A 27,280-nucleotide genomic window follows, 5' to 3' on the forward strand; every position below is an offset into this window, starting at 1 on the left:
TCTCCTTAAAGGGCCAGTCACTTGTGACAGGTAAAAGTGATGGCATCACAGTCATATCAGACTCAGCACATAATTGACCAGGCTCCACATAAATCATTTGGCATCCTTTCTCATATAGTTATTCCAAAATCAATTTTAATTTTTTTTTCTTCTTCATGTGAGCCTGCTCACATAATGCATGCATAGCAGGGGACTGATGTCTAAGGACCTGACCTACTCCAGTTTAAATCCAGAGTAACTCCCCTGAAGCGGGTGAAATTATTAAGTAAAAATTAATCAGGCCTTATTTATTAGTTCAACTCTGACTTCATTCAGCTTCCTTCTACTAACAATGTTCATAGGTCTTTGCTAATAAAAAGACCATTGTAGGCAGTCACCACAGCAAAATAGTATCTATAAACATTCCAGCCATCTCTTTCACCCACTTCTTTCTTCCGTTTCCCACTGTATTTCTTGTTGTGTCTTCAGCTCCAAAACTCTTCCTTGTTTTCATAGCTTGTTCGCTCTCAAAGGCAAGGACGGTGTCTTGTACAGCACTTACCATAATGCAGACTTTGGGCTTTGTGACCTTTGGGCATTATGATACTCTAATATTAAACATAATAATAAAATTGACTCCCAAGAATAAAATTGTAGATAAAGGGGAGAAAATGGGTTAAAGTCTGAATATTAAAGTTTATGGCAGTATTATGGTTTATTACAAAAGACCATGCTTCCTTTTAAGTATTGTAAAAGGTAATAGTTTTCCTGGAATACACGTCTAAAAGTGTTTTGTGAAAAGGTTTTCATTTCACTTTATTTGAGACAGGGACACGGGTGATAAGGACTCTAGAAAATCCACAGGCAGAAAGACAGATAATCTAAACCATTTATCAGACATTTGGAGTATGGGTAAAACAGGACTCAGATCTAAACCACCCTGCTTTGGGTTTTGCAGAACCTAAACATGACCAGCACATTTCTGCAAAGCCCAAACCACCCCTTCTATCTTACCTTGATGTTGAACACACACATCCCCAAACTGGAGCCATTTATTTCAACATGTGAACTTTGTGGGAGTTAGTTGAATGGGACCAGGATCTGAACCTACCTCAGGTTTGGATTTGCAAAAACAGCACCATCTCTAGCGGCAAAGGGAAAAAGCTCTTTACAGAAGTAATAGGTTTCAGAGAGACCGCTCTGGCTTCTGGCATTGTAAGCAGGTTGATTGCTATTTCCCCAACATGTGACTTTAGTTCTTCCAGTTTAAAAAAAAAAATCATCACACTATACTTTGAGTAAAAAAAAAAAAGTATGGATTTTATAGATGCCACCATCTTACATTTCACAGATACATCCTAGGAAATAGTGCTAGTGCTTATTTCAAGGGAAATCTCATGTTCCTGTCAGTTTTCAAGTTCCTCAGGCATGTATGGGTTTATTGATACTAAAGTGAACATTGCCTGAGGATACAGGAGTGGCTTCTCGAACCTATACATTTTAGAACTGACTCTGGCTAGAGTTCAAGCTACAAGTGCCCATCATTTGGAATAAAATAAACCAGTTTTTCACCCTTGCTCCTGCTCATTGACTTATTAGCAAATTTTATTAACTATTGTTAAAAGTCTGCATTACTACACATAGCTCCCTCATGTATGAAATATCAGAAGAGCCAGAATTATCCATCTATAGATCTCCAATTCCCCATTTAATGCCCATAAACTGGCTACCCAGTTAGTGCAACATAAAACACACAAAACACAACTGTTGCATGAAAAATTCCGTCCAACTTAATTAACATTCTAATATCGTATCTTTGAGTGCAGCACTTAAAGGAACACTGTTAAACACAGTAGCTAGGACACAAAATGTGACCTCTGCCACAAAATTACTTGGAGCTCATGGCATAAAGAGTGTGGAAGTTACATTCTGTTTCTCTAAATTCATCACAAATCCTAAAGAATGGTGATTCTTTGGGAGAGATCCAAAATAATCCAGTTTCCCTCTGCTTACTCATGAGTGTCTGTTGCTTGACATTATTCTATGAGCTGATTGCACTGCTGATACTGGCATTCACATGGAAAAGCACAACATTGGTGGGGGGAAAAGTTTTATTTTTAAACACCACAGAGTTGGAAATAAACATGGAAAAATTGAAGAAACTTTGACAGTGTCCTTTTAAAAGTCTATCAGGACTCAAGGAGACTTAGCACAGGAAAAACAGATCCAATTGCTGCTTAAAGCTGGCCATCATTTCTGAAAGTACTATGGTCAAAGATTAGTCTTAACCAATAATGTTAGCAACTAAAGGGTAAGAGTTACAACAAACAGGAACCATGAGATTGCTGGCACAGCTGACATCAACAAACACACTGCAGAAACAGACTAAGTGGTATCACAGTACCCCACATCATAAGACAAATTCATATATTTGGAACATATATCTATCATATAAAAACATTCAGGAACATTTAAGGGCTGATTTCTGTCCCCTCCAGGTGTAAAATATTAAATAAACGTGTGATAGTCAGTTTGGCATTTTTTTTTAATATCTACAGAACACATTCCTTTCTTGCCAAGGTTAAAAAAAAAATTATTCAAGGACTTAATTCAATCCAAGCTGACTTTTTCTGTATTTCCACCTTTGTTTGCTTGCCGTCATCATTATTATCCGCTGGGCCAAGCTGTCACAAGACAGAGAGAGTTTTCAAATCCTTTACAGTCTTTTATCAATGCTCTGATCTGTAAGTGGGGAAAGTGTCTGTTCGATGAAGCTTCAGGGGGCTTGAAACATCTTCACCAAATCAGATGCAAGAAAAACAAGCGTAGTTACTGTACACAGCACTAGAACTAGCTAAAGAATGAGACATGCATTAGACTCACTTTAGTTACTTAAGGGAAAGATTGTCACTGTACAAGCTGCTGCACTGCCCTAGGAGCTGACCAAGAAGGGAATGTAGAGAGTCACATGTCCCTTCTGGGCTCCTTCCTTACTCCAGGGGGAAGCAATCGGCTACTGGTCTGTACATATACGTATAGGTAGAAGACTGCTTCTCCTGCCATGCTGATTCAGCTCTACTACCTGATATGCTGTGGGAAGGAGCTAAGACTCCATCCATTCTCCACCCTCCTGTGTAGAAGGGACAAGAGTGGTCCCATAGAGGCTGTTCTCCCTTTCTTGCTGTGACCCACAAAGTGTGTAGCCCATTCAGGACACACAAGGGCTCCTATATCACCTCACTCTCCTGTGTGAGTGTGTAGGACAAGCAGTCATTTTGCACTAAATTAAATAAAAATGTAAACAGGGCCAAATTGAGCTGCATGTACTCAGGCTGAATGGTGCCTGACTTCAAAGGCCATCCCAGTACGATCCATGGGACTATTCCCTACAGATGGTCAGGAAATGAAAATTTCAACATTAGCAAATCAGTTTCCATTCTGAATCAGAACAGAAAGTCATAACAGTGAAACATTTCACAAACCAACAGCATACAAAAAGTTTTGATTCAACATTGCAAAACGAGATCAGGCCATTTTGTTTCCAAATGTCAATTCAAAATGAAAATGTTCATATATTTTGGAAAATTCCCCAAAAAATGGGAATTGAATTTTTTTTTGCTTTTCAAAACTTCTTCCCCGCAGAAAATGTAGCTTCACAGCAATTTTACAAATATCAACCTTCTCCACTTCTCACTTGGTAAGATATTACTCAACGCGTGTAAGGGTATTGCAATTGGGCCCATGCTTAGGACAAAGTTTATTTTATACTGAGTGTTTCCTTTCCTCTTGGTAACTTGGTGCATTCTAAGATTTTGGTGAACTAAACTGATTACATATGTTACAGGTACTGCGTGAAAAGCAGTTCTAAATACCAAGTAACACAATAATCCTAATGGGTGTTTACTAATTGGAACACTATTCTATGTATGACTTCTTTGTGGAAGTCCCAGGACTTATCAGAGAATTTAGATCCATTAGCCAGTCCGAGCTGTGGATTTTTTCAAGGATCCTTCTCTTTAGTTTATTAAATCTAAGCAATTTTTCAAGTATAAAAATAACAGTTTGTGCCAATATTGTCTCCCTATTTATCTTATGTCAAATACATTGGTGTTAAATTATTACTTTAATAGTGGGCTTTATCATAAAACACAGTAAGAAAAATCTGCTGATTGCGGGGCAATGTCACAAATAAACATTTTTCTCATTGTGTCAAAGGCTGTCATCAGCAGGTCAAGCCCTAATTTATGGAGCAAATTCAAACTGTCATTTAAGCAAAATATTGCTTTTACTCTTCATCCCTTTTTCAAAACATTTGCTGCTTTTATGTTGTGTCTGCGCCCTCTAGTGTTCAGATCATCTTCAAAGACAGTAGGGAAAATCTGCTTAGCTTTGTTTATGTGTTTGTGATAAATGAGGCAGGAGAATGAGAATGGTACACAGGCTATATCTAGGCTTGGCAGAATTGGATTTTTTAAATAAATTCAATAGATAATATCAATGTTATATTAAAACTTTTTTTATTTTCATCCATTTAAATTTTCACACTTGCGGGAAGTTATGGGGGTCAGACAATTATTTCATGACAATAGATTTTGAGATTCAAAAAGTGAATGCTTTATAACTATTAAAACACAAATTGTCAACATCATATGTCAAAATATACAAAATAAATATCCTTATATCAAACTCAAGTTCTGAAGCAGCACTTTTCTTACTTTGCCTATCTGTAAATTTCAATCATGATAGATGGAAATACTTTTTTGTCGGTTTGTGTGTGTACAAGTTGTCTGTGAAGCTGATGTTTTACTGACACTTACCAATAAAAATCTATTCCTGTCTAAGCCTATCTATATCTCAGTGTTGCCATCTCTTGTGATTTTTATCTCAAGTCTTGCAACATACGGTAAACCCAGTTCCTGGAGTCATTTGAATGTGAGAATTTCAGCTTTCATTAAAAAAACAAATGTACTTCTCATTATTGCAGAGAAAAAACTTGAAAACACGAACCCTAAAGCTCAAAACTAGGTAGCAAATTAAAAGAACCCCACATTTTTAAAAAAGAAAACTCATAATTTATGCCAATCTCATGATTTTTGAGTCCTGACTTGACATTTGAACACTTGGGGTTGGCAAGTGATATCTGCACTTTGATATCAGGGGTGCAGTGTGCTGCCTAACCAGCCCCTAAACCATTCTGTGGAACACACATTTACAACGTTGTTTTGTTTTACAGTCATTTAGCTCAAAGTCTGTCCACATGTTTCCTACTTCATGGAACTCAATTGCAGTCAGGAGCAGTAAGGCCTTGACTTCTCCAACTATTTCTCTTTCTGGGACAAACTGTTACAAGTTTGCCAGTAGCCTGCCCCTGTGCATCACCCTGCATGGGCGCCAGACACAACTGCTGTCCCTGAGCAATCTGAGTGGCATGGATTTTCCCTACTGGTGCTCCCTGCAGTGCAAGCCACCCCAAGATTAACCTATCCTTCAACACACTAAACAATTCATGTGCACCCTTCTCAGGGTTAGTGCAGCAGGTGTTTTCTTCCTGCAAGTCAGTGAGCTCAGGGAAACATTTCACCTCTGTGGTGCATGTCAGTGGTGCCTCCTCTTGGGACAGTACAACTCTATCCTAACTAAGGGTTGTGCCTGGATGATAGAGTCTAGACCTCTTTCCATTGCCTGTCCAGTATTGACATCTAGCAAAGCTATTTCAATCCCTCTTCATTAACTAAATGAAACAAAGGAACTGTCCAAGTTTTATTTAGTGCTTTAGAGAGAAAATCAGGCCAGAGAGGTTGACAGTTTTTGGTTCCTGCCATCCAATAATCCACTATTGCCTTGTTTCTGTTAAATATTCGGTTAGTCCAATCTGTTTCGCAGAACTCCTCTGCTGACCACTCAGAACAGATCCCTGATCCTTAATTACTGATTCATCATCAACACTGAACCAACCCCCAAAACAGCCCATCAGCTTCATTCTAGCAGATTTAAAATAATAAACTTCACAACGTAAAATGTAGATGGGAAAAGGTTTCAATTTTAAATTAAGAATATGTGCACAAGCTAGAAGGTACTGATTTAGGGCCTGATCTTGAGATGTGCTGAGCACCCACAATCCCCACTGAAGTCAATGGTAACAAACAAGACAGTCCAGACGTGATGGAGCTTAACGGAGTTACATCATGGATGTATTTGAACCAAAGGATCTATGATATATTGGAGATATTGCAGTATGACCTTCTGGGATCAGCTCTTAAATTGTAAGCGTGGGATTCTAAAAAATGCTCAGTACTGTCTAACTCTGCTCCTACTGAGCTTGGGGGGAATTTTACCAGTAGAGTTAGGTCCGCACGGCTCATTTTTAAAGATCACATGCCAGATACTAAGGATAGGACCACGTCTTCCTCCATGTTTGTAAGTGTCTACTGCACACTCACCACTCAACTTCCAATCTGATAAATTAGAGCACTGAATTGGCCATCAGGATAAAGATTCTTACTAGCCACTAGATGTCCCCCAGTGATCATGATAGAGGCAATAATGGGCTTTATAGAACTGCTGAACTACTGACCCCATAGGAAAATCTAACTTTACTGAAAACTGCCCAGGCTCTTATGAGAAATCTCGCAGAATGGTCTGTGCTATCCCTTAGGCTGGCAACGGGAAGTATATCTGAAATACGATAGCCAGAGGAACTGCAGTTCCCCTGAGTATGAGACTGCAAGGACGCAGTTATCCCCCTGCTGAGTTGGATGAATTGTTCACAGCAAGGCCACTCCACTGTGTGCTTTACTAAGCTGTATTTCCCTGTTTGTTGTTGGAAGGACTGGAGTGAGAGTGTTGGACAAGGAGAAAGGTTAGTAATGGTTAGTGGCGTGATAACACATTTGAATGGTGTGGATTAAAAAATCCCCAGCAAATCATTTCAACTCATTTTGATAATTTAAAATCACTTGATCTTTTCAAACCATTTTGTTATTAGAATAATTTGAATTTGCTGTAATCAATTGACTACTCCCATGAGTAAGGCATGTTCCAGGACTGGACCATAAACATGTGCAAACTGCCATTTTTCAAAGGCTTATAACTTGGCCAAATTTAGGCAGATTTTCACAGGGACAGCAAATGATACAGCCCTGACACAAAGGCCACCTGCTGACAAATTCAAGTCCCTGCTCCAAAGCATAGAGAAAAGAAAAGGTGCTAGAGAAAGAAAAGGTTGTTAGAATTTTTTGACATGGGCAAAACAATGTATTTTGCGTAGCTTTGTTCTTGGAAATGGCTAAAGCATTTTGGCTGAAGTTTTCTAAAATAATTCAGCCTTAGACAGATATGTGACAAAGTAAATTTCAGCCTGAGTGGTCAAAGTGTGGCAAATGATAAGCAACTAATTACAGGATCTTATAATCTTATGGGCAACCATAAGAATGTGGTGCTACCATCCCTGCCTATAACAACACAATTATTGTTTCCAGCACAATAGGTGGTCAAACCACTCTTTGGTCCTGTTTGTGGCAGTTTGAGTCTCCCTGCACCATCTCTCCCTTACCTTGTAGGCCATAGAGCTGGCCCGTACTGTGTTGCCGTGTAATGTGCTGCCAGTAGGCACTCCGAGGCAAGGGCACTATGGTGTTGAGGGAGACGGCTCGCTCACTCATTTTCATTTGAAGCTGTAAGAAAGGAAAGTGACATCAGGAGGCGAGCACTACAGCGGTGTTTCTAATACCCACCAGAGCATGTTAATTGCTAAGGCAATAGTTGCACAGAAAAACCTGCTGGAGCGTTGGATGAGAATGACAAACACTCAGGTCCGAGACACACAGGTTTATTAATTCAAATCTTTATCTGAACCAGACGCATGCCTTGGATTCCAATTAGTATTAAAAGCAAGAAACGATAGAGATACTGAAAAAGACAATGTCCGGTTACCTTCTCCTAGGGAGCAGGCAGGTCATGATGGACTTCTCCTATGTCTCCATGGGAGCCCCAACTACCCCTTGCAATCTACCACCTTTTGTATACAACCAAATTATATATTTCATTAGTTCTCTTCCAATCACTACTATGTAGTATGAATATTCTGTGTTTTATGCAACTCCATACAATATACACGTGTAAACTTCCATTGGCATGACTTTTACTGCCCTTGCTATTTTCGTGTTATTTCTAATTTGTTTATGACCACTGATCATACTGATGGCACGTGCTTGACCAGGCTACGTCTGTCTTTTACCCAATATTAGGGAGTCAGTTTTCTCCAATTAGCTTTTGGCAGCACATTTTGCATATTCATTGTCCTCCAATTTAAGCACATCCTATGGTGAAAACATCACTGTTGTCCCATACAGCAACAGCAGTAAGCAAGTTTACTTAATAACAAGGTCACAAAGACAACACTTATATTAAAACTAGGTTGAAGCCAGCCAAATCAGTACAAATATCATTTAGAAATGACCCTTATGTTAATTCCCAATAGGAGCGTCTAATGGAATAATAGCTTTATGCCTCCACCCCCAGCTCTTGCCAAAAGTGGTGTAGTTTTATATTTTGCACTGGTAACAGTGACACAGAAAATTAGGGGCCAGATTCCAGCAAGGCTGGAGAGGGGTGTGCAAAGGCAGCTTAAAGCTCATGTTTGTGCTTCCCTGGTCCTGGTCCAGCACTAGTTCCTCTGAAGGCTGTTCTGAGCCCCCAAATGGCTGAAACAGAAACATGAGGAATTTCTGGCCACTCCCCCTTTGCCAGCAGAGAATTCCACTACAATGGGGATCAGTCTGCCTGGGCCAAACGTAATCACACCGCACCTGAGAATCTGACCTTAAGTCTTTTTCGGCCAGGGTGTGATAAGAAAAGAGACGTCGTTCTTATTTTTTGGGCATAGGTTTTTCTTTTCACTATTCTCTGTCTCCTCTCTCATCTGCAGGGCAGCAAGCACCTTTCCCTAACATGCTGCACTGAGGACAACACAGGAGTTCATTGGCTCCTCAACACAATAGAACAAATTCATCCCATGGGCACCTTCATTGAGTTAGACATCTGGGCTTGTCTACACTTATAGTGCTGCACCAGTGAAGCTGTGCTGCTATAATGCTTACTGAAGAGGCCACCTATACCTCCCAAAGAGGCAGTAGCTATGTCAATGGGAGAAGCCCTCCCATCAACTGGAGTTCGGTCGGTATAACTGCAGATTTTCCACACTCCTGAGCAACACGGTTATACCGACATATGTCTGTAGTGTAGACCAGGGCTCAGTACACCAAATGATCAGATTTCCACAGTGAGGAGGACCACAGAAATACCTAGCTAGGGAGTTGGCATGAATTGGGGCCATTCAAACTTCACTGGCCTGAGAAGAAAGACTGATGAGATCATGATGATTAAATGCTGTACATTACACAGAAGCTTTCTAAACAGAATGACTGGGGGTGTTAATATTATGTTGGGGGTGGGGGTGGGGGTGGAATGGCCAATCCAGTTTTGAGCAGAGAAGGCTTTCGGGTGACCTAACAGAATTCACAAACAGGCAGAGGTCAGACAAAGACAAACTGTTCTCATTAGCGACACAGTCAAGTCAGCACACCATCTAAAAATTAGAACATGAACAGAAAACTATGAATGTGAGCAGGGCTATTGCTACAGCTTTTCATACAATGAGTTCAAACATCTGGCATGGACTAAGCTGCCAACTAAGCCCACTGAAGCAGGAGTTTAAGAGACAGGCAGTCTTGTGAAAGAAGAACCCTGTGGCAATGCAGAGGGAGTGCTGGGATACAGCAGAAGGGACCATGCTAAATGTATCCTACCCAGGGATACAGCTGTCTGAATCTTTCATATCCAATTCATCTTGCTTAGGGATTCATTATGAACCTGGCCTTGGTTCACCAAGGTAAACCCAGGATACATTTTGGGTGGATATAGCCTGAGTTACTGATGAACCCTTTCATGCCTAGCTAGGTGTAAATGGCAGGTTTGAGCTGCATTGTACTTAATTTGGGGATTCATTCAAGCCTGAGACTCAAAATGAAATAAAGTTTGCCTAATATCTTACAAAAAGACACTGCTGAATTTTGCACAGCTCTATTCAGATAGGACTTTCCTGGCCATTTCCACTTTCCTGGTTCTGTATCGCTATTACCACCAATGAACTAATACCTTAATCTGATAGTTGAGGACTTCTAAATTGTGTTGACATAGTTGCAAGATGGCATGGTTTATAGCTTACCACACATTCATGTCAACAGAAAAACATGCAGGACTTCAAGCAAGAGTTGCGGTAGTATTACTGTGCCACAGCCTACAGCTTCTTTACAATTTGCTCCCCTGAAAACAGGAAAGCTAACAAATTACTGTAATTTCAAATCATATTAGTCAACCAAATAAAGCACTTTGAGATACAATACTCTTTTTATGACATGGGCAGTTTCTAAATGGAGACAGATCAAATTAAAAATGCCATAATTTTTTGGCTCGCCTCCAATTTTGTGCACTGACTGATTGCACCTGCAAGAAGTGGGTATGCAGCCATTTTGCATACGCAAACAAACAATGAATGCACAAATCAGTGAGCCACCTTTTACACCACTCTACAGAAAAGAAAAACCGAGGCACAGAGAGAGCAAGTGATGTGGCTCAGGTCAGAGAAGACGCATGTGTAGCAGAAAGGGAAGAGAAGCAGATCCCATTCCTTAACCAGTAGATCATCTATGCCCTTCAATTTGCTCCCAACTTGAACCAAAACATTTAAAATAATGCTATTTGTATTTGTCTCTATATTTTGTTGTGTATGAGACCAAAACTGGAAATAGTGAGATACTGAGTAGTGGGCCATTCTTGGGAGATTTTCAACCCCACCCAACCTGACATCTTGTTCTCATGATATTTCCAGCGTAATTTTCAGGCCAAGAAGTTTTGGCTGTTCAGAGCACGTCTGAAACTTTTAGATGCTTATATGAACCTCATTGAAACTTTCTCAACTGTCCCAGTTGCTAATGTAAACAGTATCAAATAATTTCTGGTGTCTTTCAATTAACAGGTGAACACCAAAAAATCACAAAGCTTAACAACCTGTAAAACTCAAAAACATGAAATAAAACTTGCACAGAGAAAGGACAACCAAGAATACTAAATATCATCCTACCATTTGATAGTCAACAACACGACACACATTTCAGAGTAGCAGCCATGTTAGTCTGTATCCGCAAAAAGAACAGGAGTACTTGTGGCCCCTTAGAGACTAACACATTTATTTGAGCATAAGCTTTCATGGGCTACAGCCCACTTCATCGGATGCGTAGAATGGAACATATAGTAAGGAGATATATATACATACAGAGAACATGAAAAGGTGGAGTTGCCCTACCAACTCTAAGGTATACAACACTCATAGACTCATAGACTTTAAGGTCAGAAGGGACCATTATGATCATCTAGTCTGACCTCCCGCATGATGCAGGCCACAAAGCCGTTCCAACCCTTTCCCTTGACTCTGCTGTTGAAGTCCCCAAATCCTGTGGTTTAGAGACTTCAAGCAGCAGAGAATCCTCCAGCTAGTGACCCCTGCCCCATGCTGCGAAGGAAGGCGAAAAACCTCCAGGGCCTCTGCCAATCTACCCTGGAGGAAAATTCCTTCCCGACCCCAAATATGGCCATCAGTAGAACCCTGAGCACGTAGGCAAGACTCTCCAGCCAGCAAGACTCTCCAATCATTGGCCATTGATACTATTTACCAGTGATGGCACACAAAGATTTTCTCCCTGGTGCAGACCTAAACTCTGTCAAAAACCTTTCATCTGCAAAAACCTTAGCATATAGACAGCTTCCTCTGAAGGTCAGGAGACCCTATGTATTTCAGATCAGGGTAGAAAGCTGTTCCCAGAGCTTAGGGACCCTCCAGGAGGTTGTCCTACCTCCTGACCATTTTCTCAGCTTGAATGTCTCCTCTGTTTGCAACTGATTTAGTGCAGCGTCAGAAAAGACATGGAATCTCAAATGGAGAAGTCCCAATCCATTTAGGATTTAGAACTTCCTGGGAGACTACCTGTCTCCTGGTGCCATATTTCTACAATTGAGATCAGCAAATGCATTTGAGTAAAACTATCTCATGGAAAACCCAGTCTCAGGCCTCTTCCCTTACATATAACACCCTCAGCTATATTCCCTAATTCTTTATTTTAAAGTAGAAAGCATTGTCAATTACACTGTGCTTCAAGATATAAAAATGCATGAGACCTGCACTAGAGCTGGTAAAAATAGTCTGAATTTTGACTTTTTAATGCAATTTCTCATAAATTCCATTTTTAATCAATATGTTTTCTCCAGCCAACAGTAAGCTACACATTTCTCAAACTTTAACTCTGTGGCACTGCCAAAGGTTCTGTCCAGAAAGTCAGACTAAGGTCTCTAAAACCCAAAGTCTCTTAAAATCATACCAGTCTCTTAAAACCCCAGTCTCTTAAAATCTCTGTTATATTGGGAGCAAAAAGCACAGTAATATCTATGCTACACTGTGTTCTTGCAGAATATGTTCTTAAAGACATGCTTCAAGCATGCTTCAACTTTTATTTTCCTTTAAAAAAATCTGTATCTAGAAATGGAGGGAAAGAATCTTTACAAAATTAGTGTATTTCACAGCGAAAAGGGAAGGGTCAAGCAAGCACACAGAAGAGGAAGAGATAAGGGCTGGCTGTCTTAGAGGAGAAGAAGTAAAGATTTGAAAGACAAAGTGGGTGAGGTAATATTTTTTATTGGACCAACTTTTGTTGGTGAGAGAGAGAAGCTTTCAAGCTTACACAGAGCTCTTCTTCAGATCAGGGTAAAGTTATTTAGCGGAACCCATTCGCCTACAACCTCCTTTCTGTAAGGTGTGGACATTGTGCTTGGGATCTGAAAGGAAAAGCAAACACCAAGTCAACTACTGATCTTTAAAACACCCACATTGAAGTTACTATTACTGAATCACTCTAAACAACACACACTTCCACCTACAGTCTCTTCAATAAAGTATCAGCAGAAACGTCAGTGTTAGCATACATTTCAGCACCATAGAAACAAACAACTAGGGATCTATTCCAGGAAATGTAAAACTAGAACACTGACTTTGACAGTTCCCCAACTGCACAAAATCTTTAGCAGTCTGAATTCCATTTAACAGTGTCTCTAAGGTAGGTTGGGTCAGAAGGGAGTTTAAGAGACAGTACAATATTCCTGAAGTAAGTGGAGTTAATAATGGGACATCCTTGGAGGATGGGAAAGAGACTTTGGGGGAAGAAAATTTGAGGAGGAGAAAGCAAAAGGCCTGAAGGAGAGCCTGCTGTGAGTTTTGACCCAAAAGGAAGGGAAATGGGTCTGGAGAGATAAGGAGAAGCAATTCTATGTCCTGAACACACAGACTGTGTCAACACAGCTCAGATTTCATGCAAACCCTGTCTAGACCATGACTGATTTGATTCCCATAATTAATTCACTGGTATCTCTGCAGCAACAGGAGGAGCTGGAATGACATGATAATTGGCTGTTTTTATTTCACATAAACACTCAGCACTAAGAAGTGGATTGAAAGCCGTAGGAAATGAAACACTAATGTGCACATGCACAGTGCTTACGAGTTGGCCAAGAGCAGAGAAGTGTGAATCTGTGTTGCATTAACTTGGTGAGTGAATGATCTGGCAACCGAAGGACATCAAACTGAAAACCTACCATGTTGGGAGTGCTGCTTAGATATTTCCACTCATGTCATTGGTTAAAGCCTATTGGGACCCTTCCAGTTGCATCCCATCCAAAAGATACTTTCGTTCTCCTTGATGGGACACATCTTTGCAGAGACTACACTGTAGCGCTTGTGATGGCTTGCTGGTGAGCCTGCACTAGCACAAAAATACTGCACGTTAATGCATCCTCTTCCATCAAGGCAAACATTTATGCTCAGCCCTACTTAAGTGCACTTTTTGTGGTGGCTTCTTCTTCATTTTCCTTATCCCTTAATTATGGTGAAATCTCCTCTTAAAGGCAATGAAAGGGACTGGAATTTTTCTGACCTTTGTAACAGATAACTGCATAATGCAGTGTGGATGCATTCTCACAAAGGCTGACATTTTACTGGCTATTTGGATGGATGACCATGGTACAGTGATCATTAGCAGGGTTTTTGATGTATACTGAGGTTCACTGGCAACCTGGATGGTGTAGTCTGTTGATAATGTTCTTCCACTGCATATACATAACACGAAAAGCAATTTAGAGGCACTCAGGAGTCAGTGGTGGCATTGTACCATTTCACCATTAGAGGCGAGCCAAATGCTATTTTGTAAAACAATGCAGTATGATGGGACGTTATTGCGTGGTGTTTCAGCCAACCATGGAATTCTGTGCCATATTAGTGACTCCATTCTGCATTCAGAGAGAAGCAAAAACACAGCGGTGAAAAGTAAGTTAGTATTTTAGTTCATATTTCAATAAATTAATGAAAGAGTCAAGATGTAATATATAGTGTAAATACCTGGCTCTGCCTGAAATTTCTCTGGATGAATGTCTCCACATCTTAAATCCTTCTCCTAAACAAGGAGAGCATCCTTGAGTCCTTCTTCAGTAGGAACGCACTAGTGTGACTGAGAACAGAACTTGGGCTAATACCTACAATACTTCTCCAATATTATCTGTCCATTGCAAATAAAAAACACATATTTCTACTGGGGCGTCCAATGTTTTTTAAATGTTTTCTGTGGAATTCAGAAAAAAGGCCAAATTATCGCTCTTACTATGGTCCCTGGTGTCATTCTAGTGCTGGAAAAGAAGAGTAAAGCTGCCCTAGCTGTGCATTTGAGAATTCCCCTGGCATGGGGGTTGTATTACAGGCTTACGTAGAGGACAGTTACTAGGATGGAACCTAGTCCTGGGGATTGGTTTCCAAGCAGTCCAGCAGTTTGAGGGAGTCATCTTTGCACCCTCTCTTGGGTCCCACATTAAGCACAGCTCAGCCAGGACTAAAGGTTTGGGTCAGATTTTTTTTTTTTTTTTTTTTTAAGAATATAACTCCCCCCCCCCACCATCCCACAAATTAATATTTCATGTGTTCTCTCTCTCTCTCTCAAAAAAAAACAAACAAACAAACAGAAAAACCACCACCACCTAGGTAATTTATGTAAAATGTTTGTTAATAGTGTGATCTGTTCACTTAATCTGATGAGTATACATTTCAGAGCTTTATCAAACACTCTAATTATAAAGTACCTGAATCTTAGTCCTGGGATTATTATAGTGAGATTAGGGCTGTCAATTAATCACAGTTAATACATGTGATTAATGCAAAAACATAAACTAAATAAAACACAGTTGCGATTAATCACAGTTTTAATTGCACTGTTAAACAATAATAGAATACCAATTTAAATTTATTATAAATATTTTGGATGCTTTCCTATATTTTCAAATATATTGATTTCAATTACAACACAGAATACAAGGTGTATAGTGCTCACTTGATATTTTTATTACAAATATTTGCACTGGAAAAAAAGATAAAAGAAATAGTATTTTTTAATCTCACACTTAATTGTGATTGTTTTTTTTAATCATTTGTCAGCCCTAATTGAGATGGGGCTTTTTTCTGCCAGGTGAAGTAGGTTCACGTAGTCAATTCAAACTGTTTAAGACAATCATTGCTTAGTTAAGGCAGTTACCAAATCCATTGCAAAAGATATGCAAATGCTGTAGAAGAGGAAATATTTTTATTTTAATGTCTTCAGACAGACAGGGATATGTTAATGCTCTTTTTAAATTTTTTTTGATGGGTTTACTTATGTTGTTCATTTTTTACCCTACTGTCATCCTTTCTACAAGATACTCCTTTCTAGTCCCAAAGATAGGAAGTACCATTCCCAGCACTAATTTCCATTTCTAATGATTACAAGTACACATGGAAATGACCACAATTAGCAATTTGACCATCCACTAATCCAGTTGCACTTGTATTATCATATGCATCAGATGTACTTTTGTCTGAAAATCTGCCCCCGAGCATCTAGGCTGCCCTTTGAACTGGCCAATAAAATCATTCTAGGTAATACTGGATTTCGGTTGCCAGAACTAGGAAGATTCATTCTCATTAAGTTTTGACATTCCATCATGAGAAGTAATGAGGTTCCTTCTCAAACTACCTGGACTGAGCCCTGGCATAAATGGCAATAGTCAAGAACTATAATTCTGTTGGTCAATTATTAGGCCAGCTAGATAATCTTTCATGGTTTTTGAAAAATGTGTTTGTGCTCTATATAAATATTACTTTTTCATTGAATGATGGTAGAAAACAGAAAGGAAGAAAGCATGAAAAGGGTGGGTATAAACCAGATATGCTGTGTGCTAGCAAATAATCAGAAAGGGTGAAATTCACCCGAGCAGAGGGCTAACACGGTTTCTACTCTTTCCAAAAAGGACACATCTTTTAATTCACTCTGCTGACAAGTAAATGCAACTGTCTGGTGTGTCTGTGTCCAATGTTGCAAAGAAGCCATAAAATTGGCATATCCTATGCCACTCCCATATGAGACTTGTCATGTGTCTGGACAAAGGTCATGTGGTCACAGCATCTTATCTGAAATGATCCCTTGTCTGCTCTAATTTGCAGTGAGGGCTAGCCTGATTCCTTGTCAGTCCCAGAACTGGGGGAGCATGTGGGCAGCTTAATGTCACTTCTGCCAACCTTCCACCAGTCTTGTGCTAAGCACAACTTGGCCAGATTGGAGTACCTGAGCGAATGATTAGATATAGACCTTAGAGATGAGTAAATAGTGGACGAAATTTTCTGTGAATATTTGAGTTCTAAAATGAATTTTAATAATCTACATATTCTACCCTTCCAGGTACACTTTCTATAAATAAAAATGAGAATTTCATGATGTAGTTGAATATGTTTTGTGATCAGCAAAAGAGGTGAAATTCATCAAATAGATTACCTAGTATGAAGTATTCTCTCAGATCTAACAAGACAACCAGAAACCTTAATCTGGACACCTCTGAACTCTAGGATGAAGGCTGGAATCTGAACCTAGATCCAGAGCCATATTTCAGAGCCATCTCTATGATGGGCTACACCAAAAACCCAAGCTCTGAATTTCCAGTTGGTCTCAAGTTTGTATCCAGATGGGCTCATCTTTGTATACCAATACTAAATGATATGCCTTTAAACTGAAAAGAAGAGTATGTTGTTATCGTCAGGTTAGCATACTAGGATTGACTGTGTTATTTTTAGAAGTTATAGTTGGACCTAGTTTAAGTAAAATGGAGTTTAGATCTGTTGCAGCTGCTCCCCACTGAAATTTATGGCAACTGTATCTTTGTGAAGTGATTGAGGTGACGATTTTACAGTGCAGTTTAGTATTTTAAGAATCAATTGAAGTGACTCTTCAAATACCATATTGCACAATAAGGCTGCCATTTACAACTTCTGTAAAAACACCAGATATGAAGTGGTCTGAAAATGCTATTCACTTCAATAGGAAAAAGTTACCACAGTCTTTAGACTGTCTTTGAAAATAGCTATGACTGAATAGACAACACATGCTACTCAGTCTCTTCCAACACTAATGGACTGCAGCCAGTCCTTGCTTCCAAGGTATGTATGACCCATGCCAGGCTATTTTTAATCTGTTTTGTTGAGTGGTTTTGTTACACTAGTAAAATAGCTGCTAATTCAGGATAAACAAAATAATTATCACCCTTTTTATTCCCCCTTTGATGAAAGGCTGACATTGCTCCTGAAGACTTGAAAATAACCCATTGTTTCAACAATCAGAAAGTCATCTATACAGCTCTAAGAAATATATCAGTAGAGGATACTGCATTGAGAGAAAGAACAGCAAAAAACTTCATTTGCTACTGATTTTGCACCTCAGGTCAATGCGTTTGTAGAGGCAGAAAAGCAAAGTGTGTCCTTGACAAGTACTACCCAAATATAACCTAATAAATTGAAGGCTGCACTGGAAATTGCTAAAATCCCAATGGCCGCACTTGGGGCAGAGTTTTTACAATTGCATTTAGGTTTGGCATGCTGTATTCTGTTGTCATGACAACACATGTGGATGTCCTATTGACATAATGACAGTGAATATATAAGGAGCCAGCTAACACCATGTGGATTCAACAGAAGAATCTTGCCTTCAAGAATTACTTCTTGGTAAAAACTTCCCCATATTCCTAACCTACAAGGTGATCACAGATGCTGATTAAGGAAATGAATACACGGCAGAAAGTCTAGGAAAGCTACTAAGATAACAATATCTGTGAAGTGTCACTATGAGCTACAAATTAATATACTGGTATTGACTGGAAACAAGTGAATGTTTTACCACTGGACCTTTTTAGGTGAAAAAATATGTATAGCATCAAATACCTTACAAACTACACCAATGAATTATTTATTAGCGTGGGTGCTTAATTGAAGTTTAGCTCAATTATCCAATCCACAAAATTTGGCTTGACACCTTAAGAGAACAGTTAGATTCTTTTGCTTTCAGGGTTTCTTGTATTTCCTCATTCTGGTTGGTCTGGAATTACTATGAGAACAGCCTCTCTAGCTTTGTTTTTGTGATTCTGATTCCAATTCCTGGCCTACATTCAGAAGAACAAAAAAAACCTACAAAAGGTTAAAAAAAGGGGGGAAGGCAGAGGTGAAATATTAATTCAATATATTAATCTTCCCCAAAAAAGGGCGACTTTTGGATGAAATTTCAGTGGACGATTTCCATTTTTTCTCAACCAATTTCATCCAGCCTGACTCACTGCCACAATATATCACTTAGACCAGGATCTTAGAAGGATTCTGAAAAGGATTAGACATTAATATGGATAATAACAACATCCACATTTACATTAGGAAGGATAAGGGGTATAATCCCTTATGCTTTAGGGTATAAGCCAATCACCATCTGTCTGGAATAAGGAGAAAAATTCCCATATGGTCAGGTTATCCCACAGTTCTCCATTAAGGGAATTTTATATCTTCTGAAACATCTGTTACTGGCTAGAGTGCTAGTCTGGGATTCAGGATATTAGTGTTCAGTTTCCTGTTCTGCCACAGAGTTCCTATATGATCTTGGGCAAGGTACTTAGTCTTTCTGTGCCTCAGCTGTAAAATGGAGATAAACAGTACTCTCAGAGGGGTTGTGAGGATCAGTACACTCAAGATTGTGAAGTACTCAGATGCTACAACAATGGGAGCCGTATAAGTACTTTAGACAGATCACTGTATGAGACAGGACAGTAGCCTAGATATACCACTGGTCTGATCCAGTATGCCAGTTACTGGGTCTCTAAATGCCTAATTTCTCTAATCTTGTAAATGTCAAAAAACAGGTCTGAAGACATGATTAAAGCATTTTACAGCCCCAGGAAGCTGAGATGCTTTGAGACTCTAGACCACTATTTGTTTCCTCCTAACAAATCAAGCAGTTTAGTTTAAAACAACATATGACGCTTTCTAAATTATTCTTAAAGTGTAGACATCAATTAATAAATGGAAAACCATGAGTCAGCCACAATATTTTGGAATTGCATTGATGAGAAACACTTCCAAATAAACTACTCAAGTTGCTGATTAATAATGGGAAGCTAATGAGAATGGAAAACATGTGCCTACAGGACCCAGCCATCTTTCCTATAGCAATTTACACCTCTTGATGGTTTTACAAATAACGCAATCAAGGAATATAACGCAGAAACTTCTCTACTTTCAGTTGCTTAAAAAAGCAAACATAATTATTTACTGCTTTAGTAACCCCAAGTGCTAAATGCCATCAGAACTGAACAGATTAACCCCTTAACTAGAAGAGAAGAAAGTCATCATGCACTCAAACTATTTAATATCTGTAAATCAAAAATTAAGAACACGCTCAAGAAGGTGGTCTATGAATTTTGTTACTCATTCATGCGGAGTGTTGGATGACAAGCACAACTAACAGCCATACCACTGAATTTTTCACACTCTGTAATAAGCGCTCATGTTGTTCTGCTATGGCCAAAGCAGCTGAGTGAACCTTCTGATAGATCGCCTCCCCATCTCTTGTCTGAAAGATGAATAGTCCTTCCCCAGTGTCACACATCCTGCCAAAGCGAGAACAGAAATGATCCAAATGTGAGGTTTTCATTTGTTCAGGGTGATTTGTAAAGTATATTTTCGGCACTACTGCTGTAAAAAAAAAGTGATATCAAAGCAAAAGGTAATAAAAATAACAAATGATTGTTTGCAGTAAAACACACTGATTTAGATACAACTTCATAAGCATATATACAAACCACTAGAACAGGATATGATGATTACTCATCATTATCAATAACATGTGGGCCAGATTCTCCAACCCATATTCATGGAGTAGTATTTACTTATGCACATAATTGCTTCTGAATGTAAACATTACAGAATCAAGTCCTTGGTGTATTTCACTTTCAAACTATGTACGCTTGAAAGGGTTTGATTCAGCTGTGAAACTCAGGCCCCTGTCTAAAATCTACATTACTGAACTAAATTAAAGTATTGTGTATCTCTTTAGATTTATTAAAGATGTTGTTAGAAATAGGGAAGTGTCTCCTAGACCAGAAGAGTTACTAAGAAGAGAAATGTTACCTCCACATGCACTGGTGGATGTGAACTTTATTTAATTGAGGAGACCAATATGTAAATTCACTGAGAAAGTCAGTAATTAGGCTTATATTGATTTGCACCATTAGGAGAGCACAAAATTTCCTCTGGGACCTGTGTGAAGCCACCATGCCATTTCTCTTCAGATTGTTGCTCTTTCAGCTCTATAGAGAAACATCCATCTCAACATAAAACATAAGGGTCTAATAGGAATTAAAATAGCATTTTAACACTAATGCCAATGCTTTAAGGCAAAATTCCCCTCTTGCATCTACATGACAGATCCTGACTCCACTATTTAGCTCTCCCTAATTGCACAGAACTCCAGTAAAATTTTGAGAGCAGAGTTTGCCTTCAACTTGAAACACTTGTACATGTAGCTAGTAGATCCATTAGTAACTCCTAATTGAATCTTCATGCCATTATGGCTAAGGTAGGTGCTATTAGTGACCAAGGGTCAATCTTTGTGTTGCACGAATTATTGACAGAGTATAATATTTCCCCCCATTTTTTTTAAATCTGTACATCCAATTCTCCGGGCTCATGTACAGTATTTATTAAAAATAACTACACAGTAAAAAGTAGAATCAGTGTGCAAAAGTTGTGGTTTATAAAGCAGCAACTTAAAAGTATCCATATCATAATGTGAACTTTTTTCCCCGCAAGGTGTGCAACATCCTCTGTAAGGTTCTGAACAATCTCCACTCTCATTCACTTCAGTATAAGGTGGGAAAGCTCATTAGTATCACCTAGGATTAGCCCCCCTATCACCTCTCTATGAAAATGGCTTATAGTATTATAGCAAAACACTCACCTCCCTGCTTCAAACGTAAACCAAGTTGGGTCTCGTCCATACCGCCGGAGGGCACTTAATGGCCAAGAGATGAGTTTTACTCTGGGATTCTGGATATCCCAAAGACAGATATGCTCAAATGTTATCTGCAAGGTACATTCCCCATGCACCTCTAAATTAGGGGATGGCATTAAATACACATTGAATCTCTCTGGAAGAAAAACAAATGGTTGGTCTAAAATCTCTAAGATTTTCCTATTTTTCCTTTATTTATAATTACAAAGTCTTATATCTACTTTTAGCAATTACTCCAAGAATAAAAACTCGCTTCCCTCAATTGATTACATTTATTTCTAAAAATATACTGCATACAGAGTGAAGCCATTTAAGTACCATAAGTACAGTACATAGCAATGGTCTCTAAAAATCCATAAAATGTTATCTATGTGATCACTTTTTCAACAACTGAGATTTGAAGCTCTCTGGGGCAAAGGTCTATTTTATTACACATATGTAAAGGGCCTAATAGAGTCCTGGATTCCAAGCCAGAAGGGATCATTGTGATTCTCTAGTCTGCTCTTCTGTATAACACAATCCATAGAATTCCCCAAAATAATTCCTAGAGCAGATCTTTTAGAAAAAAAATCCCACCTTGGTTTAAAAATCATCAGTGATAAATCCACCACGAGACTGGGTAAATTGTTCCAGTGGTTAATTTTCTCCCATCATTAAAAAAATTACACTTTATTTCCGGTCTGAATTTGTCTAGCTTCAACTTCCAAATGCCAAGGGAGAAAGTTCAAGCTGCCAAGGTTCAATATGTGGGGCCGCAAGGATCGGAGACCATAGAGAAGCCACATAGTGGAATTTAACAGCTCTCTGCATGCTGCACAAGTAAACTCTCCAGTGGCCTGCTGTGCATGAGATTGGAAGGGAGGTGAGCTCTGGTATGACCTGGGAAGTGACTGGGACATTGCTAATGGATCCAGACCTACACAAATTCCTGACGAAGGTTGCAGTAGGCTAAAACTTGTTACCCATGACCTTCAGGAAGAGCTGGGAAACTCTCCAGTGCCCTGGCTCGGGTTGGGATTGCACAGAAGATTCAGCATTCTCTACCCAAGTAGGCTTTGATTCCCCAGACAAAGCCTATTTACTCAGGCCTTACATTCAGGACATGTATGTCACTGTGAAGAACTATAGCAATGAACTTCTCTTCTAATAATTATGGTTGTATATAAAAAGTGTCACAAGAATAGTTAAAAGTGCAGTGCAAATCTGTGCATTTAATAAGTCTCTAATCTATGTTCATGACTGCTTAAGTTTTTAAATGAACTCAATTTCGCAAAGAGGATTCCCTCAGTCTACTTCTCGCAGACATGGAATTATCTAAAGCCACTCACCCACTTGTCAAACTGGTTCCTTCTCATTCATCACCTTTTTTCAGTCACTTGACTTAGTGCACATATTTTGGATTGAATGAGTAACAATCAGAATCGATAGAGGAAAGTGGCAAGTAAATCTGAAAATTAACATGTTCTTTAATTTCAAGCCAGGATAGTATTTTAGAGGTTTAGAATCTGATTCTCCACTCTGTTACATTAGTTCTGTGATGGTATAAGACTGTTTAAGCCAGTGGAATTGCAATGGACAATGGAGACAATGTCTCCAAAAAGACAATGGAATGAAACACAGATTCAGATTTTTAACTCTGAAATCTGGTTTTAAAAAAGCTTGGAGAAATGCTGCTAAAGGAATTCCAGGTTTTCTTCAGGTGAAAAGACAACCTAAGCGTTCAAAATTAACTCTTTTAGGTTCAATGAATGGTTAAAAATGTAACTGATGTTGCATTCTCCATTATATTTTTAGTGCAAGTCCCTGGACTCAGTTTGCAACAGAAATGGGATGAGGGCTAATTATAAATTCTAATATGTTAACCATACATGGGCATCTGAGAGTGTGTGTTTGGCCAGTATACAGATAGAGGGGAAATAAGCTAATAATTAGGGCTGCTTGCAAGGAGGAGAGATTCCAACCTGTGCTTCTCAAAGAGGAGTGTGTTTTCACAGGGCTGCCCAGAGGATTCAGAGGGCCTGGGGTCTTTGGCGGCGGGGGGGCCCCCGCCACCGAATTGCCGCCGAAGACCCGGAGTGGAAGAAGCTCCGGGGGCCCAGGCCCTACGAGAGTTTTCCGGGGCCCCTGGAGCGAGTGAAGGACCCCGCTCCAGGGGCCCTGAAAAACTCTCGTGGGGAACCCCTGCAGGGCCCGGGGCAAATTGCCCCACTTGCCCCCCCAGGTGGCCCTGTATTTTCAAGGTAAATGCATGTGGGCACACAAAAGGCATTCACAACTGTATTTTACATGCAGTTAATAAAATTGTGTGCACTAATCAAATCATGGAAAGCATGTGTGCATACAATTAGCTGATTTCCATATGCAAGTGAAGTAATTGAGCTCAGATTATGTATGCAATTATTATTTATATTGCAATATTTATTATTTGTATTTGTGCCTACGAGCCACAGTCATGAACTGGGACCTTATTTGGCTAGGTTCCTTCCAAATGCAGAACCAAAAAGCATTCCCTGCCCCCAAAGAGATTACAATGCACCTAATTTGTCTGAAAAATCTCACTAGAACATTTCTAAAATCCTAAATCAGAGTGTCGGATTAGCAGAACAGGTTAGTTAGTGCTGATAACAATCAAGATTGGTGTTTTTTGTTTTGGGGTTTGTTTTTTTTTGTTTGTTGGTTTGGTTTTTGCACCAGGTTGTAAAAGCTTGAGTATATTTCTGGTTTCTACGTGCACAGCCCAAACATTTCAGTAATTGAGCCATGCCCTCAGGTAGGAATTATGTTCTAAAACGCTATAAAGTTCAATATTTCTGTACATACCACTCTGCTCCCTTTCTACACCAGATGCCAACAAGTCAGGCTCTCCAAGACTTATGTCATTAATCTGAGTTCCTAGGCATTCCATCTGCAGCACTTTGCACCACTCATCCACCTCGAGTTCTGTATAAATGCCCAGAAAATCTGTTTGTAGGTACAATATGTTTATAATTTCACAATTTACATTCCAGTGTTTTCTAATATACTGTGCCAGTTTACCCACCTGATTCACAAGCAAAGGTTTTGGACGTGTCGTCATTAAAATAAATGCCTACAGCATGTTTCTTCGTGCTTTTTGGCAGTCGTAATATATTCTTCACATTATTGAGTTCTGTGACCTGAAAAAGAGCAATTTGGAGTTCTAATTAGAATCCTTGAATAATGACTATTGAACGGAGGAGAGAAGGGAAAAGCATTAAGCCAAGCTGGAAAAAAAACCAAAAAGAATGAGCCCATGAGCACACACAAGGAAAAATCATCTTGACATGAATCAGGCTCACAGATGAACTTGAAGATTCTAAATGATGTATTCACATTGACACTTCCACAATGCCTCATATTCTGTCTGTGCACAAGCTCCAGTGAAACCCAGTAAAAACAGGATTTAAACCACAGGGATGGTGGAATCATCTCTTCAGGAAGCAGCATTCACGCCAGTGAGGAAACACCTATATGAAGTACATGGTAAAGAGCAAACAGGTGCAGCAGAAGTAGCAACAAGACCAAGAAAAAAGGTTTCACTTGATCCATTCACTTAGCGGGTGAAACCGATTCTGTTATGACTTGCTCTATGGCAGAATAAACACTAGGGTAGATGAAATTTTTCATCTAAAACTATTTTTGATGGAAAATTAGTTTTTCAACAGAAGTGTCCACTTTCCTTGTAGGCCTGTGACAGCAGGGGGCTGGACACAATGACCAAGAAGGTCCCTTCCAGTCCTATGTCTTATGTTCTTTGAAAATTTTCAATTTTTTGGTCAGAAATACAAAAACCTGAAAACAGAACATTTAAGTCCTCTCCACCCCTCAAAAATATGTTTTTCAGTAGTTTTTAGCCAGAGATTTTCAGACTTTGGTTGACAAAAACTGAAAAAGTTTTGATTTTCCAGTTTTCATTTTTTCAATGCAAAGTTGATTTCCCCCTCCCCACCCTGTGGAAATCTCCTATTTTCTGTCCAGCTCTAGTAGACAGCTTCAGCAGACAATAGGTGCTTTTTAACATTTCTACACAAAGAGCCCTATTTTCCAGCCTGGACTAGGACTTTGCTCTAAGATTTTAACAAAAAAGAGCCTAACATTCGGCTCAGTGGTAACTGTTGGTTTCTCTGCACTATTAACACTCAGGCAAGTGGCTAAATAGGGAACCAGGAGACTACATTTTAGGCTTCTGTTTTGGAAAATCTTGGCCGTACACCTCAACATTTTCATTGCCAAAGTAACCATCTGAACATGAACTTTAGCCACTCCCTCCACTGGTGCATTTTTTTTGGTAATTTCACCAGAAAGAGGAAGGATGTGGCTGCTAGACATGTTCTCTCCAAAGACAGCTTGCACCATCATTGTCCTGGTTTTCCTAGTTCTCTGAATATTACTAAAAGGGTATTGTAACATTGAGCAACATTACATGCCAGTGGAAAATTTCACTTGTTTTTTTACCATTGTGGGCTGGTTCTCTACAGTACTGAAAAACTAAAGGCTTACAATCTATTTATAAAGAAGTGAGAGACAAATATCCTAATGAGCCTTAGGCTCCCACTGACCCAGTCTTACCCAGTTCCTCCTCAAAGCAGTTCTATTGCATGTTCCCTTCTGGCAAGAGAGAGAGAGAGAGAGAGAGAGAGAGAGAATGAGAACAGCTCTAGAGGAGGAAAATCTTTGAAAGCTAATCTCTCCTGAAGGAGAATGGGGCAAAGTAGCAAAGTGATGGGTGCATTGTGAGCAGCCTCCAAAATAAAAAAAAAGCAATGCATTGGCTGAAACCTGTGTCTGGACTCACACTTCATTGAGAAGCAGCAGAAAGAAAGTCAGGAGAGGGTCATCACACAAACACTAACCCAGCTGCTAAGTCTCACCTCCAGCTGGCTGAGTTCAGAACTCAGTCTTTTTTGCCTATGGGTTTTAGAATCAATCTTAACATTGCTTTAAACAGGATAATGTAATTGTGCTTAATTTGCAGGATCTCTTCCCACTTTTACAGGGAAGGCTATGGTGAGAGAGCCATGATGGAAGAGCATTCCTGATGCTAACAAGACAAGACACTAATAAATATTTTGATAAAAATAAGAAATCTGTCAATATATATTCCCCTCCCACCTCATCCCATTACAGGTGAACTGCAAATTATCAGCTGCCAAGTTCAACTTCTAATATTTCCTTCTTGCCCTCAACGAAAGAATTCAATAGCATGAGAGAAACGGTAGACATTTCCTCTTTTAGGACCAACGTCTCCCTCTCTTACTCACAATGAATAGTACTTTACTCTCTCTGAGTAATTCCTCTGAAGAAAATGGGACTAATGGTGGAGTAAATTATTGCTCATGTTAAGTACAGAATGGTAGAATCTGACCCATAAAATAATTTGTTACAGAATTACATAGAATGCACTATTCTATCATTTAGCATATAGCATTAGATAGAACACCGGGAAGAGCCTGCTTCCTGAAGTCGTTAAGCTTGCTTTAGTTCTCCCCGTTGTTCACAACCACAACATAGAGGCAGTTCAAGATTTGTGCAAGATTAGTGGCCCCACAGAGATTGTATTATGGCTCCTTCCCTACCTGTGGGCTTAGGTCTGTGTGAATAGCATTGCTCTACTTGGTAGAATGCCCTTCACAACTCCAGTTACTGGGCCTTCGCCAGACTGATGTTAGTGGGTGTTTTTTGTCTACAGAATTTGAATCCACGATCGCAAAAAGGTGAAATAACCTAATTTACTGATATGGCATCTCTGAAATAATTTTACCTTCATCTTGTGGTTGGTAGAGGAC

General features: G+C 39.4%; 1 protein-coding gene across 4 annotated transcripts in view; it reads right to left on the reverse strand.

The window, feature by feature from the left end:
* Positions 1–2,076: 2,076 nt before the first annotated feature.
* The window catches only part of DOK5 (docking protein 5), a 94,727-nt gene continuing 69,523 nt past the window's right edge, over positions 2,077–27,280 (reverse strand). The window contains exons 3-8 of one of the 4 annotated variants that reach the window (XM_054046504.1): positions 24,517–24,631; positions 24,297–24,416; positions 21,423–21,612; positions 19,938–20,073; positions 7,532–7,652; positions 2,077–2,773 (exon numbers count right to left, since the gene is read on the reverse strand). In XM_054046504.1, the coding sequence (XP_053902479.1) occupies positions 2,709–2,773; positions 7,532–7,652; positions 19,938–20,073; positions 21,423–21,612; positions 24,297–24,416; positions 24,517–24,631 (747 nt within the window). In that variant the 3' untranslated portion in view covers positions 2,077–2,708. Of the gene's footprint in view, positions 3,366–7,531; positions 7,653–19,937; positions 20,074–21,422; positions 21,613–24,296; positions 24,438–24,516; positions 24,632–27,280 lie in introns of all 4 variants that reach the window. The other 3 variants (XM_054046505.1, XM_054046502.1, XM_054046503.1) reach the window with 3 other exon arrangements.

Source organism: Malaclemys terrapin, chromosome 12, assembly GCF_027887155.1.
Source record: "Malaclemys terrapin pileata isolate rMalTer1 chromosome 12, rMalTer1.hap1, whole genome shotgun sequence".
Taxonomy (NCBI): Eukaryota; Metazoa; Chordata; order Testudines; family Emydidae; genus Malaclemys; species Malaclemys terrapin.